The sequence below is a fragment of the Sceloporus undulatus genome, chromosome 1 (genome assembly GCF_019175285.1).
Source record: "Sceloporus undulatus isolate JIND9_A2432 ecotype Alabama chromosome 1, SceUnd_v1.1, whole genome shotgun sequence".
Classification (NCBI taxonomy): Eukaryota; Metazoa; Chordata; class Lepidosauria; order Squamata; family Phrynosomatidae; genus Sceloporus; species Sceloporus undulatus.
Genome location: NC_056522.1, coordinates 7,037,768 through 7,053,752, shown reverse-complemented (window position 1 = coordinate 7,053,752; position 15,985 = coordinate 7,037,768). Strand labels below are relative to the sequence as shown.

At 41.8% G+C, this 15,985-nt stretch overlaps 1 protein-coding gene across 4 annotated transcripts in view; it reads left to right on the top strand.

Moving 5' to 3' along the window:
• MTMR9 (myotubularin related protein 9) overlaps window positions 1-13,869 on the top strand; it is a 35,382-nt gene extending 21,513 nt beyond the window's left edge. For 3 of the 4 annotated variants that reach the window (XM_042447077.1, XM_042447078.1, XM_042447079.1), the window contains exons 9-11: window positions 6,783-7,003; window positions 8,521-8,672; window positions 10,028-13,869. In XM_042447077.1, coding sequence (XP_042303011.1) covers window positions 6,783-7,003; window positions 8,521-8,672; window positions 10,028-10,206 — 552 coding nt within the window. In that variant the 3' untranslated portion in view covers window positions 10,207-13,869. Of the gene's footprint in view, window positions 1-6,782; window positions 7,008-8,520; window positions 8,673-10,027 lie in introns of those variants that run through there. The other variant, XM_042447080.1, reaches the window with a different exon arrangement.
• The last annotated feature ends 2,116 nt before the right edge of the window (window positions 13,870-15,985 follow it).

The following is a 15,985-nucleotide window of genomic DNA, read 5'->3' as shown; positions in this document are numbered from 1 at the left end:
TCTGTGTAGTAATGCTGCTGTTGGGCAAATACACAAACTCAAATGCATGCATGCACAAACAGACACCCCTCTAGCAGAGGAAGATGTTTATCTCATTCCTCTTGATACCTGATATCATGTATGACTGGGCCATTTTAATCCAGGGTGGGTTGATTATTTCTAGACAATTTTCAAACAGGGATACATTCCCAATTTTGAAATTCTCAGTTTTGAAATTTGCCTATGAATTTGTTGCTATAACAAATCATTTTGGTCCACAGTTAAACACTGCCTTTATAAACTGATGTCTTCCATTGCTGTAGCTTTCAAAGTGTGTTAGCCTGTCACAATGCAAAAGGGAGAATTGATGTCTATATAGGGCCAGAAGACTCGAGAAGCACCCTTAAGATTTTCAGCATGAGCTTTTGTTATGTTCAATGATGGAGTATAGTACTATAACAGCCACAGATATTAAAACACCCTTAAGGAAATACTTACTTAAAACAGGATACATAGCATGCAACCACTCTGTCCTCACATCTACCATGATAGCAACATCATGGGTCTTAACAATGTCACTCATAACATCAGAGGTGTATTCACTTAGTCATTCTCAAAGTTGATACTTGCTATCATCTGTCAGCAGTGCCCAAAATTTGGATTTGCAAATCCAACATTTCCCAAATACAATGCCTGGTCGCACCTAACAAAACATTGCTTTTCTAGTAAATGGAAGGTAAACATTTCTATGGCATTGAGTTAGCATGAGAACTGTCTCATCACTTTGGGAACTAGTCATATTGCAATATTCAAGCACACGAACTAATATCACACTGCTCATACAGGCTCCCTGTAAAGAATGGCAGGTCCTAGAGCCTAATATTGTATGTGTGTTTACATGTTCTTGTGCATGTGTTTGTTTGTCTCAGTAGACTGAGGGAAGTAATAGTAGTGCTCTATTCTGCTTTGATCAGACCTCACCTGGAACATTGTGTTCAGTTCTGGGTACCAGAATTCAAGAGAGATGTGGACTAGCTGGAGCCTGTCCAGAGGAGGGAGACCAAGTTAGTAAAAGGCCTTGAAACCATGTCCTGTGAGAAGCATCTTAGGGAGCTCTTATGTTTAGCTTGGAGAAGAGAAGGTTAAAGTGTGACATGACAACCATGTTTAAATTTTTGAAGGGCTGTCACATTGAGGACAGAGCAAATTTGTTTTCTGCTGCTTCACTTTGCCTCAGTCTTCCCAGAAAAGACAAAGGGTGCTCAGCCTGAGGAAAATGGAGCAGAAGACACAATAGGAGAAATGCAGCACAGAATAAGTAAAGAGGAAGTACAGTGGTGCCTCGGGATACGAAATGATCGGGTTACGAAATTTCTGGGATACGAAAAAGTTGGATTGGCAAAAACTGTTTCGGGTTACGAAATATTTTTCGGGTTACGAAATTCATTTCGGCGCGAAATTCAAATGCTGCAAAGTGCAGCTATAGGCTTTCCAGTGCTAACGGAAAAGTGTTTCGGGTTACGAAATTTTCGGGTTACGAAAGGAATGGCAGAACGAATTAATTTCGTAACCCGAGGCACCACTGTACAGGAATGATTGGTTAATCTAGACGAAATAAGTCTTCAGGACCAGATTACCTACATCCAAGAGTATTAAAAGAATTGGCAAATTTAATTTCAGAGCCATTGGCAATAATTTTTGAGAACTCCTGGAGAACAGAAGTCCCAGCAGACTGGAGGAGGGCAAACGTTGTCCCCATCTTCAAAAAGGGGGAAAAAGAGGATCCCAAGCATCATTGCCCAGTTAGTCTGACATCAATTCCAGGAAAGCTTCTAGAAAAGGTCATTATACAGAGCGTCTGTGAACATTTAGAAAGTAATTCCATAATCACAAAAAGTCAACATGGATTTCTGAGAAACAAGTCATGCCAGACAAATCTGATCTCTTTCTTTGATAAAAATTACCAGCTTGGTAGATAAAGGGAATGCTGTAGATATCGCATATCTGGATTTCAGTAAGGCCTTTGACAAAGATTCCCCCCCCCCATGATATTCATGCAAACAAGCTAGTAAAATGTGGGCTAGACAATGCAACTGTTAGGTGGATTTGTAATTGGTTGACTGGCTGAACCCAAAGGGTGCTCAACAATGGCTCCTTTTCATCCTGGAGAAAAATGACCAGTGGGGTGTCCAGTGGGGTTCTGCCCTGGGTCCAGTGCTATTCAACATCTTTATCAATGACTTGGATGAAGAAATAGAGGGCATGCGTATCAAATTTCCAGATGGCACCAAATTAGGAAGAGTAGCTAATAACCCAGAGGACATGATCAAAATTCAAAGTGACTTTAATATATTAGAAAGCAGGGGCAAAACTAACAAAATGAACTTCAACAGGGAGAAATGTAAAATACTGCACATGGCTAGGAAAAAAAATTAAATGCATAGATATAGGATGGAGGACACCTGGCTTAACAAGAATATATATGAAAGGGATCTAGAAGTCCTAGTAGACCACAGGTTGAATGTGAGTCAACAGTGTGATGTGGCAGCTAAAAAGGCCAATGCGATTTTAGGCTGCATCTGTGGAGATACAGTGTCTAGATCAAGGGAGGTCATAGTGCCACTCTATTCTGCTTTGGTCAGGCCTCACCTAGAATACTGTGTCCAGTTCTAGGCACCACAATTCAAAAAGGATGTTGACAAATTGGAGCGTATCCAAAGGAGGGCCACCAAAATGGTTAAGGGTCTGGAAACCATGCCTTATGAGAAAAGACTTAGGTAGCTGGGTATGTTTAGCCTGGAAAAGAGATGGTTAAGAGATGATATGATAATCCTGTTTAAGTATTTGAAGGGGTGTCACATTGAAGATGGAGCAAGCTTGTTTTCTGCTGCTCCAGAGACTCGAACACGGAACAATGGATGCAAGAGCTGTTGGACAGTGGAAGACGCTCCCTCCGAGAGTGGTGGAGTCTCCTTCTTTGGAAATTTTTAAACAGAGGCTGGATGGCCATCTGTTGGGAGTGCTTTGGTTGTGAGTTCTGCATGACGGGGTTGGACTGGATGGCCCTTGTGATCTCTTCCAACTCTGATTCTATTATTGTAGAGAAGGAGTAATGGGTTCAAACTAAAGGAAAAGAGATTCCACCTCAATATTAGGAAGAACTTCCTGATGGTACGAGCTACAGTGGTGCCTCGGGATACGAAATGATCGGGTTACGAAATTTCCGGGATACGAAAAAGTTGGATTGGCAAAAACTGTTTCGGGTTACGAAATATTTTTCGGGTTACGAAATTCATTTCGGCGCGAAATTCAAATGCTGCAAAGTGCAGCTATAGGCTTTCCAGTGCTAACGGAAAAGTGTTTCGGGTTACGAAATTTTCGGGTTACGAAAGGAATGGCGGAACGAATTAATTTCGTAACTCGAGGCACCACTGTATTTGACAGTGAAATATGCTGTCCCAGAGTCCTTGGAAGTCTGGATGGCCATCTGTTTGGAGTGCTTGATTATGTCTTCCTGTGTGGCAGATTGGAAGTGGATAGCATGGCCCTTGTGGTCTCTTCCAACTCTATGATTCTGTAGTTCCCTGGTGGAATGAGGTGCCCACAGTAAAAAAAAATACTGTAGGTCTTTCACTGCGAAGTTGTGGTGGAAAGGCCACTCCATGTCGGTTACTCAGGATCACTAAATGGATCCGTCCAAGTTCAGGAGTCACTGAATACTAGCTCCTGGGGAGCAACTACAGGAAAGAGCAGTAAACCCCCATGCTTGGTATTGGTGGGCTTCCCAGAGGCATCTGGTGAAATGGTGGATTTTTGTCCTGATCCAGCAAGGAAGATGTTTGTACTTCAGATTTTTGTGGCACAGGGTATGAAATTATTTTGATCACTGCTGTTAAATCCTAAAAATCCTACCTAAATCCACCACCACCCCAACACACACACACAGTAAGATTTGCTTTTAGCCATTTGTGATCTTAATGCTGCAGTTATCTCCCTCCAGCCTACCCTGCAATTTGGGATTTGGCTTTTTTTTCCTTCCCTGCATTCGCTCGGGTGATGATGTAATGTGACATTACGTTGCAAAGCTGGCTGGAAACTGCAGGGTACATTCATGCACTGGCCCTCCTTTCAGAGGTAACTGCCAGCTCACAACAGTCAGCTAAAAGCTCCATTATAGGTAGTAACATAATAGGCATTGAAAGACCTGTTCAAAACACATAGGTGGGGGGTGGAGAGCTACTTTGTAATCAATCATGGCAGAAAGGGCATTAGTACATATCTAAGAAGCAAACATGTAAATGACTTCAGAATTTCAGAAAGACAAGACTGATTGGCTTATGGAAATGGGAAGGGCTAACCCAAGAAGGTTGTAAGAACAGCCCTCCTGGATTAGAGTTTGGAAATGTTACTCTTTGGGGAACTACACCTCCAAGAATTCCTCAGCCATCATGAGCTTCCAAGTGGCAAATTTCATAGCCAAAATGAAAAAGCCACTCTAGGACATGGAACTAGATCAGACCTTAGAAAAGCTAGAGCTCTTTTTTCATCTTTCTCCTTCCTCAATCCATCACTGTTTTTTAAAAGTTTTTATTTTATACAGGCTGAGCCTCCCTCATCCCAAATTCCAAAATCTGAAATACAGTTTTTGCAGGCATCTGTTCTGGACCCCCCTTCAAAAATGGAAAATTGCCAATATTCAAGCTCCACTGGCTTGAATGGCGGTGCACTGGCTTGAATTGTGGTGCATTTTGTCCCCCTCTGTTTGCCGCCTGCGAATGGACAAGGAACGCGGATTCCAAGTTCTCGAAAACGGAAGGGCGACTGTACTCCCAAAACCAAAACTTTTTCCTAGGTGGCTGAGATAGGAATGTCTTTGTGTTCTGATGGTTCCTTGTACACAAACTTTGTATATACATATACACAAATAACAAGTATTCTAACATTTTAAAAAATCCAAAACATTTTTGGTGCCAAGCATTTTGGATAAGGGACTCTCAACCTGTACTATTTTTTTAAAAGAGCCTTTAGCTTTTCCAATGTTAGTTTCCTTCCTTGCTAGTTTCCCTCTGCTCTTCTGTCGCTTTCTCTCTCCTTTGTGTCTCTTTCTCAAATATGCCATCACAACAGAGAAAATTGAAACCAAGTGTGCTGAAACAAGACCCGCTTCTCAAAGCTGTTTTGCCCCAAGATACATCTGTTTAGTCTAGGATGCTGCCTCCTCTGGGGGTTGTGAAGATGTACACATAACAGCACCTCCGGAACCAGCTATACTAACAAAGCAGTTGAATGAGATTAATAACAATAACATAACAACAACAACAATGCACCATCAATTAAAAACAAACTGTATCAGTTAAAAACACATAACATCAGTTTAAAACTACAAATAAGGCAAATATATATTGAAACCATCAGTCCACATTTAAAGATTCTTAATTTAAAATTAACAATTAAAAAATCATTTGGATAGGCCTTTGTATTGAAGTGGGTCCTCCTTGTCTCTCTGACTGTACAACTGCTGAGGCACTGGAGTTAGTTTCTGTCCTACAGAAATGAGAAGTAGAGGTAAGAATTCAAAGACAAGGCTGTGTTAGGCTGGAAAATTAGTATGTAAAGGGATCTTGCAGCACCTTTGAGACTAACTGAAAGAGATATGTTGGTAGCATAAACGTTTGTAGACTTGAGCCTTCTTCCTCAGATGCATAGGAGAAGATGCATCTGAGGAAGTAGGCTCAAGTCTATGAAAGCTCATACTACCAACTTTTTTCTTTCAGCTAGTGTCAAAGATGCTACAAGATCCTTTTGCATTAGAAATAGAGGATTTAGCTTCCAAGGAGGCTACTGACGATAAATATTCAGAGGAGGCTATGAAAGAGGATATGGCAGCTTCTTCCCCTCCAACTCCACCCATGCTTGTTGCAGTGGCCGCAGCCCCAGTTTCTTCTGTAGTGCGTGAAGCGCAAAATAGTGTATGCATGTGCTGCAACCTCTCACAATGACCATTTTGAAGCCTGCACCACAGAGGCCAGCCATTATGAGCAAGGCAGTACCATGACTGGTGCAGTGCCTATACCTTTTCCTGTACCCATGTCCTTCTTTGATGAGGGTACATCACTTCAGCAGATTTTCTCCATAGTGGCAAAGGAACCTAAAGTAATTTACCAGTCTCCTCCTGTTAGTCATGGTGCCTCTAAAAGACACAGACATGGTCTTCCCCAACATAGAAAAATAGGTAGCAAGCTGACTTAACAGCTTGCAGTGTCAATAACATCTTTGGTAGCTGAGAACCCATCTGATGAGGATTGAGTCACTTTGCGTGGACCACACAGTCAACACCCCCATGCTATTCAGGACTCAGATGTTTTCTTTCTGTACAAGCTACTTGAGAAACTCAAGTGATTTAGAAAATGAGAAATGCTCAGACACTGGGGGGGGGGGGATAAGAACCAAAAAGGGAAAGGCATTTCAAATCAGATTATTTTGTTCCCTTGTTATCTAAAGTCCTTGGTTTGCCTGAGGCTGAGACTGATTCTGCTCCCAACACTGATAACACATTCAATACTTATATTTCAAAGGAAGGAACTGGCAAAACTACTCTGACTATTCCTTGCCTAAGAAGACCCTATGAAATTCATGGGGTCAACAGAAGTGGACTTGAAGGCATGCACTTTACTTTATCCTACAGTATTTTACTTTTCTTCCATCAGACTATGTTAGCATGTCCCAGATTTCTGATCCTTTCATTTGCTGTTAATGCCACCTTAACTTAGTCCTATGAGGTGTTCTCTGCCTTGCACCTTCAGGCTGGCCACCCATTCCAACAGCGCTGCGCCCAGTCAGCCTATTCAAACAGCAAGCAGAAATGGGAGGCCCCTGTCTTCCTCCTCTTCTTGGACTGTGTTTGGCAGATCCTCCGCCAGTTCCCTTGCTCCTTCGAGTTCAACTATCACTTCCTCATCATGCTCTTTGAACATTCCTATGCTTCCCAGTTTGGCACTTTCCTGGGAAACAACGAAAATGAAAGGTAAGTCTGTGTTTTGTTCTGGGTTTTTTGGAAATCTGGGAGGGACACAGATGTTGGAATTGAAGCAATCTCTAGACTGGTCTGGAGACGCCTGAGCTCTTGCTATAGAACTCTTTCATTTTTGCCAGGTTCTGATCATTCTTCTCACATCCCTGTCCATTTTTTCCCTGTTGGTGCACCCCTTTCTGTTATTTTGGAGGGGCTGTTTTGTTGGGGTTGCTGGACATAGCAATTTCTTGGATCCAGAATCTACGAGATTTTTTTTTAAAACTGGGGGCATTGTTTCCTGAGCTTGAGATGTGTTTCCATATTTTTGAAATGTGTTTCCCCCCTTAGAGTGGTAGTGCATCAGTGAAGTAAAACTGTGTAGTGAAACAGGATTTCTGTAATGCTAGAACTTTTAAAGAAATAGGACAGTAAAAAGGAAGGCTTTCGGTAATACTCAGAAAAAGAGAAAACTACTGTGCTACTTGACAAACCTTGACAAAAGAGAGGCTGATTCTTCTGGGTTGTCTGTTTCATTTTTTTTAAAATTATGTACAGTACAAGAATATTCAATAAAGATCTTAGTTATATATTATAATATTCCAACATTACAGATATATAGAGAAGAAAAGTCATTAGTTTTTCAAAGATTTCAGTAGAAGCAGACCAAATGTCTAAATATAAGTCCGTTTGCAAATTTCATCTGTATGCCCTTCATTGCAAGCATTGTTAAGTCTTCTGCCCATTTAACCATGAGCGGGAGAGAATTATCCTTTCAATGCTGAATCTTTTGATGGTCAAGGGGTTGTAAAATAATAATAATATAATAAAATAATAAAATAATCCATTGCTGCTGACTATGAGTTAAATTCCAAGAAACAGTTAAATTATTTAAAGGAACATGTCCAGAGGAAGGCGAATAAAATGGTAAAGTGCTTGGAAACCATGCCCTATGAGAAACAACTTAGAAAGCTGGAAATGTTTAGTCTGGAGAAGAGAAGGTTAAGAAGTGGTATGTTTGCCCTGTTTAAATATCTGATGGGGTGTCATAATGAGGATGGATCAAGCTTATTTTCTGCTGCTCCAGAGAATAGACCCAGAACAATGCATGCAAGTTATAGGAGAAGCGATTCCACCTAAACATTAGGAGGAACTTTCTGACAGTAAGAGCTGTTCGCCAGTGGAACACACTCCTCAAAGAGCGATGGAGTCTCCTTCTTTGGAGATGTTTAAACAGAAGTAAGATGGCCATCTGTCAGGGGTACTTTGTGTGTTCCTACATGTCAGGTGGTTGGACTGGTGGTCTCTTCCAACTCTATGATTTTATGAGCATGTTCAGGACAGTGCTGAATATTAAAGACATATCTGATACCATATTTATTTGTATAATGACTCCTACCTGAAATGAGTCTATCGTGGGACATTTCCAAAACATACAGATAAGATAGAAGCTTTAATGGTATTACACTTCTAGCATTTAGCTGGTTGTCTGTATCCTAGGCACTCATGCCCATTGCTGATCTTTCTGTCAGGTGTAAACTTAAGCTGCCTCAGAAGACGATGTCCCTGTGGTCCTGGGTGAATCGGCCAGAAGAACTCAACCGGTATAAGAACCCTCTCTTTGAAGCCAACAGTCTTGTCATCTGGCCTTCTGTTGCACCCCAAAGTCTGCAGCTCTGGGAAGGTAAATTCACTCCCAGGCATCTCTGCAGTTTCATGTTACTTTTTCGGATCCTCTGCTGTTCCCCAGAAGGTGGCTATAGTGAGCAGTGATTTCTGCAAATTTTTGAATGCCATCTCAAATGTGCATCTCAGGTGTGCTCTTTCTAAAAGAAAAGAGACCTGTCCACACACTTTACAGTAGTGGGGAAAGTGTAATTTCTGGGGCACACATTGGCCACCAGTGTGGCCTGCAAAGTCTTGCCAGTACCCCAGGCATTATTGTTTCTTTTCTTTAACAACAATTGGAAGTGTGGTGACGCACAATTACAGTATAGGTTGAGTCTCCGCTGTCTGAAATCTTGGGACCAGAAGTGTTTTGGATTTTGGAATATTTGAATATCTTTGACATGGGACCCACATCAAAACATGAAATTCATTTCTTTTATATACATTTTATACACATAGCCAAAAGATAATTTTATGCAGAATATTTTAATTAATTTTGTACATAAAGCAAGTTTGTGTATGCTGATCCATCAGAAAGCTAAAGTGTTACTATCTCAGCCGACCATGTGAACAATTTTAAATTTCAGAATGTTTCGAAATTTGGAATTCTGGATAAGGGATACTTAATCTTTACACTGTATTTTAGACCTGTTTAGGATGGTGTATGTGTATGTGATAAAGTATTTCAGATACAGTGGTGCCTCGGGATACGAAATGATCGGGTTATGAAATTTCCGGGATACGAAAAAGTTGGATTGGCAAAAACTGTTTCGGGTTACGAAATATTTTTCGGGTTACGAAATTCATTTCGGCGCGAAATTCAAATGCTGCAAAGTGCAGCTATAGGCTTTCCAGTGCTAACGGAAAAGTGTTTCGGGTTACGAAATTTTCGGGTTACGAAAGGAATGGCGGAACGAATTAATTTCGTAACCCGAGGCACCACTGTATAACTAAGAATAAAAGTACAGCACTTCCCATTAAAAGACCCTTCTGCAACTACCTGTCTAAATTAAAAAAAAATCTTTGTCTGCTAGTGGAAAGAGAGCAAAGAAGAGGACCAGCCTAGGTTCCTGTGGGAGAGAGTTTCCTGATCTGGGAGTAGCCACCAAGAAAGCCCTCTCTGGTATCATGATCAAATGTTCCTGTGATGATGTGGGAACAAGATATGGCCTTTTCCTGGGAATATTGTCTTGGGCAGGTACCATTTTTCAGGTAGCCTGAACCCAAGCTGTGTACCTGTTTTGAAAAGGGTGGTGTAATTAAATAAAATTAGGTTTCCAAACATGGCACAGATTAAGCCACTGTTCTCCCTAACGTCTGATGGTATTAGACAGTGTTTGGATTAACCTACTGTATTTTTTGCTGCCCCAGGAGTCTTCCTCCGCTGGAACCGGTCCTCCAAGTTTCTGGACGAATCCTATGAAGAGATGATCAACATCATAAAGTACAACAAGGAACTCCAAGTGAAAGTCAACATGCTGAGGCGGCAACTGGCTGAGCTGGAGACAGACGACAGCACGCAGGATGATGGGATATCTGAGAGTCCCTGAGGTCTTTGCAGGGCTCCTGGTCCAAGTCATTCTGTCTTTGTTGGGCAAGTCATCTGTACCCATCCTTGAGCACTAAACACCCATCAGACTTGCATGCACTCAAGCTCCTCTTTGGTGCGATTCAGTTGAACTTTTTTGTTTTGTTTTTTGGCTTCACTGTTCCTCACTTGGCACTATAATCCCACTCCCTCCGTATAGGATGGGAGTGTGCAGTTTCCTTTTTTGTTGTTGTTGTTTACAGGAGCAAACTCTTGATTTAATCCAAGCCCCTGCCTGATTCTGGCAGCATTTCTCATCTCTAATAAACTGTTTGCGCAGTTCCTGTGACCACTGTGGCTTTTAACCACTACGGAACCCCCTCATCCATGTCATTTATGATTGGGGTGCTTTGGCTTTGACTTGGGAGATTCTGGACTCGACATGTTTTCACATCTTGGATGGCCTCCAAAAAGGTTATTGTGGGCAGAAGAAATGTAGGTACAGTACTTCTTCCAAATGCCCCTCTTTTTCTTCCCTCCAGGATTAGGCAGTGTACCTTGGCTTTATTTGAGCTTTCAGTCCCAAACCAAAACAATATCTGCCCATGCTCCTTCCTTAGCACCATTGCTTGCAGTGAGGAAAGATGGGGAAAGTCTCTCCAAAATTCCAGACTACACTACACTCCATACTACACTACCTGTTCTGGGTTGATCCCATAGTGAGGTCTTGTTTTACATGTCTCAGTATGCTCAGAACAAAGCAAAAGCTGCAGTCCTACAGGGTCTGCACCACTTCATACCACAAACCACATGTTGGAAGAACATGACCCATACTTATATGCCTGAAGAAAGATAGTTGTTTCTGCTGTGGAGGAAGCATCCAAAGCTGTGGTCCTCTCCCTAGTGGCCAGAAGTGGTGCAGCGTTAAGAGGGTTACATCCACTGCTCACAACATGTTTGAATTGTCTTTCACTTTCACAGACCAGCCAGAGACTCCCGTGTGCCCAGGCACTCTGGTGTGCATATTATAGTGATTGATGCTGTAATATGGGATCCAGTCACCTGAATCAGAGTGCCCTACAAATTGTGTTGATCTATGAATAAGGCAAGAAATATTGGTTTACCTGTGACTGGCAAGGAGTGCACACAGCACTGTAGTTGATAGACTTGTTCCATCAGCAGTAGCTCTCAAGCTTAGAAGCTTTTCATCAGAGGCTCTGCATAGGATGCCAAGAATTCTAGTCCATTAAGTTACACGTGGACCACTTAGGACCTTGATAAAATCTTTTTGCTCTCTTCTTCAGGCTGTAAAAACAGAAAAGCCAGGCTGTTCCCCAGGTTTGAATTGATCAGGTCACAAATGAGATAGGTTGAAGCTAGAAAGTGATCTCCCTTGATTCTGCAGAACTAAGGCCAGCTAAGAGATCTCTGAAGCAACACTGCTTAGAAAATGTATGGAATTGCAGTTCTGAGAATCCTCGAACCAGCAATGGCCATGCTGGCAGTGGAGGATCCTGGAAATTATATGGCCCAGATCCCCTGACTATCCCAAACTCTGGTGTACACAAAAACACACCTGCTCACAGATGAATAATGCTTGGTGTTAACAGCTGCCTCTTGTGAAACCTTGTGGTGAGTTAAAGCCTTTTGGAGAATATGGTTCTCCTGATTTGATTTTTTCCCCATAGCATCCTCAGTCACTTGAGTTCTGTACTAGGTTTCCTGCCAACTCCATATTTTGGTGGCTGTGGTCCATGTTTCTCTGACTGTTCATGCTTTAAATCAGCATCTGTTTGATTGCTTGGCACTCTAGTATCCAAATATTTTTGAAGAGAGAGGCTAATGCTGAAAAGGCTGCATTTTTCTTTTGCTGATCTGAAATGATAAGGAATGTTCCCCACTAGCAGCTTCTCCTTTTGCACAGTCCCAACTGGACTGATGAGTTTTGCTTCCCTCCCAGAAGCAGAATTGCAAACAGGTTTAGTTCTGCTGAACAAAGGAATGTCCCATGCTGCCAATCAGAAGATGCAATATAGGATAGATGATGGGCTGGAACTGGAGGGTCACCTTGGGAAACTAGTGTTTTATTGGAGAGGCAAAATATTTTGAAATAGGCTTTATTGTCCTTTATATTGCCATTGCAGGCTTCCTGGATAGGTTAAGTTTGTCCTTGGAGTTATACTGGAGAATTAACTCTAAATATTATTATTATTAAATCAGTGATAAGCAAATTCACAGTTCTCTCTGCTCTGCTCATTTCTCTTGCCCCAATTTCTATTGGGGGACTGGAGAATGCATGCACTTACTTTAAGGCAGGGCATCTTCAGATGGGGCAAGGGCTGTTCCCCCCCCCCCCCCCCCCCCGTGCTGCCCCACTGCATTGCCCCAACACATTTCAGTGCACTGGAAGTGATGTAATAGCATTACAGCCCTTCTTTGGGTTTCATGTGAGTGAAGGAAGTAAACCCCCAGAAGCAAACAACATTTGTAGCTGATCTAGGGTGCAAGATATTTTTTTTGTAGGAGGTCTTCTAGAGGAGGCCTCAGGGGCAACACTTTAGGATCCCAAGGGCCACGCTGTGCCCACCTCTCCTTTAAGGAACATTCAGGGATTCTGTTTGTGTGCAACTCTTAGTAGTTCCCAGTAAGACACTTTTCTGCCATGGTGGATGTTGATGTTCAGCTTCGCAAAATAGGTTGGAAGCTACAAACCCAATCATTGGATGTCCACCAATAATTCCCTTGGCTTGCTAGTCAGCTGTCATTGGTATTTTTCCCTTTAAAAAGCAACAAGCGCTCTTTGGGGCAGTGAAGCTTGTACAGAGGAGTGGTTACATTTTCTTAGCTTGCCAAAATTACAAACTGTCCTTGCCTGATCTGAAACATAGGAAGAGAGTGTCTGTTCCTGATCTTTCTTTGTGGCTGAGAATGAGCCATTTCTGCTGCCAAACTGGCAAGGAAATTCACATATACCTAGCTCCATCTACTCCTCTAGACTCTACCCTCTGACATGCCTTGTTCCCATTGTACTGGATGAAGGGACTTCTTCCATCCAAGTTTATCTGCCTCTAGAATGAATTGAGTCTCCTTTTATTTAGTCAGGATTTTTTTTTAAGTCTTGAAAAACTTTTTCATAATCTCAGAAGGCCGGCTTTTAAGATTCACAGTCTTGGTTGCACTGATTAAAAACAACTAACCTTTTGATGTTTTTTTAAGTGTGTGTGGGTTTTTTTTGTTTTTGTTAAAGAAGATTGTAAATACAATGCTATATTTATTTATGTCATATTATTTGCATAGTTTGGAAATTGTTCAGAAAGTTGTTGCCTGCCGAAACATTGATCAAGCATATTTCAGTTGGGAGAGGGGTCTTGGGAGCTTCCTTGAAGCCAAAGATTTTGGGAGTGGATAACTAAAACAAGTGCATTTCCAGATCTTAGAAAAGTTCCTCTTTTTAAAACTGCAAATCCCAGAAGCCACCAGTCATCTTGGTTGTGGTCCAAATAAAAAGAGAACTTTTCCCTACTCTGATTTCTGCACTACAGAGGATTCCAGGAACTGGAGTTCTGGGAGGGCGCTGGAGACCTAGATTTTTCACAGGACTACCATTTCCAATCATTGGGATGATGCTATGGTTAAACTGGGTCTACAAACTTAGTAGCCTTCTCTCGAGTTACAGCCCCCCCCCCCCAAAAAAAAAAATTCCCCCATGGCTGTGCTGGCTATGAAATTCTGGGAGTTGTAGTTCAAAAAACCCCATAACCCTACATTCCCACTCAGTAAGTAACGTCTGGATCACAAAGCCCTTGTTTAAATTAGCAGCGCTGGATCGTCTTGCCAAAGAATGTAGGAGGCCACAGTTTGGCTTGCCAAAGGAAGTTCTGCTTTGTTGGATTGTCTTTTGCCTCCTTCTTAGAACGTCAGACTTCTCTGATTGTATTTGGCTTAATTCTCCTCACTCCTGTGCACTCTATACTGTCTTGGATAGAGAGACCCTGCATCTCAGGGGCATATGGAATAGACCCTCCCAGCCTCACAAGTGTCTCCAGAGGTGGCCAAAATGTTTGCATATTATTGGAGCAAATGAAAAAAAATGGAGGGTTGCAAGGAGAGAAGTAGAGTTTTGATTGTATTTGGGACAGAAAGTTTTCATGAATGTGGCAATCTGTTTTTATGTGCACTATTGTCTGCATCATCTACATCTCCTGTATTTAATGGGGTATTTTGATGTCTTGGTGCTTTTTTTTAAGCCTTGCAGAAGAAGAAGAAACCCTCAGTGCTTTTCTTATTTAAAAAAGGGCAGGTGTCAATACGAGCAGATCTCTTTGTATGGCTGAGTAGCATCCTTTGTAACTGAGTGTCGCACACTGTGTTCGGCAACTACAAAATGTATCCGGTAATTGCAAACTAAGTGATAACCGCATCTCAGTCCTAATTCAGGACCAGCTACTGTAGTTTTTAAGTGTGCCAACCTGGGAGCATCTGTGAAAATTGTGCGCTACCATGTTGGAGAGAATGTTTGCCGTTTTCTGTACCGAAACTCTAAATATCGCTAAATGGTCTTTATCAGAGCAGTTAATAAACATTAAGTGGAGGTGAGGGGATCAAAGTTTATTCCTCTGTTTTAGAAATACTGCCATGAAAAATGGATGTCAGCCTTGCTTTTAGATTGCAGGTGTAGCATAAACAAGCGCAATTAAAACCTTTATAAAGACTTTGGCATTTGTTAGATCTGAATCTTTTCAGTCAGCCTTACTGATGAATTTATTCTGTGGCTTGAGTAGGCGGTTTTTCATTTTAATTCTTCATAATGCTACAGTTGTCCTGATTAAACTAATATTTATTCACCCTTGAAGATTAACCTCCTCCCAAATTCCTCTGGGAGTTTGCAAAATATCACCAGTTACTGGATTAAATAACATTCTAACAGTGTTTTCTGTGGCATATAGTTGGGCATAATTCCAAATTGCACCTCCATAGGTCAGGGGGATTGTTACTGATGCTATAATTGATCTTTTTAGGTCATGGCAGCCCCCAAAGAAATTGTGGAAGATGCTTTGTTGCTGTATATTCGGTTACAGGAACATAGCCATATGCTTCTTTGCTTTCCCTGATCCATTTTGCCACTTGCCAGTAAATGTCTGTGTTGAAGGGATAAAGCAGGTAGTAGTGGGATTCACGGGGTTGTTGGAGAGGAGGCATGGCATAGCCCCACCTGGCAGAATTTTGCACTGTGGGATTGTCATTGTTGTTATGGGCCTTCAAGTAATTTCTAACTTATGGTGATCCTGAGATGATCCTATGTTAGGGTTTTCTTGGCAAGATTTGTTCATAGGGAGTTTGCCATTGCTTTCCCCTGAGGCTGAGAGCATGTGACTTGCCCAAGGTCACCCAATGGGTTTCATGGCTGAGCCAAAATCAAACCCTAGTCTCCAGAGTTGCTGTCCAACACTCAAATCACTATGACATGCTGGCTCCCTATGGGCTTGTCTGCATTTACTGAAAAATCCAGGTGGGCTCCAGGTTTTCTACATTTGCAGTGACTCTGGACTTGTCTATTTATTATGGACATCAAAGCAAACTGTGGCAAATTCAGCTTAACAGGTTTCCCCAAATCATTTTCAGCCACATATCCAGAGCTGCTCCATTTTTTTTTATTGTTTTCCTGTCGGTCAAGCATGCAAACATATGCATTTCTGCTTTTGTTGTCACTCTAATTAGTTAATATAGACAGGAACCTTGCTAAGTAAACTAAGCAGTTAACTGGTGGTGCGCAGGTGCAGGTATAAATACCTTATTGTTGT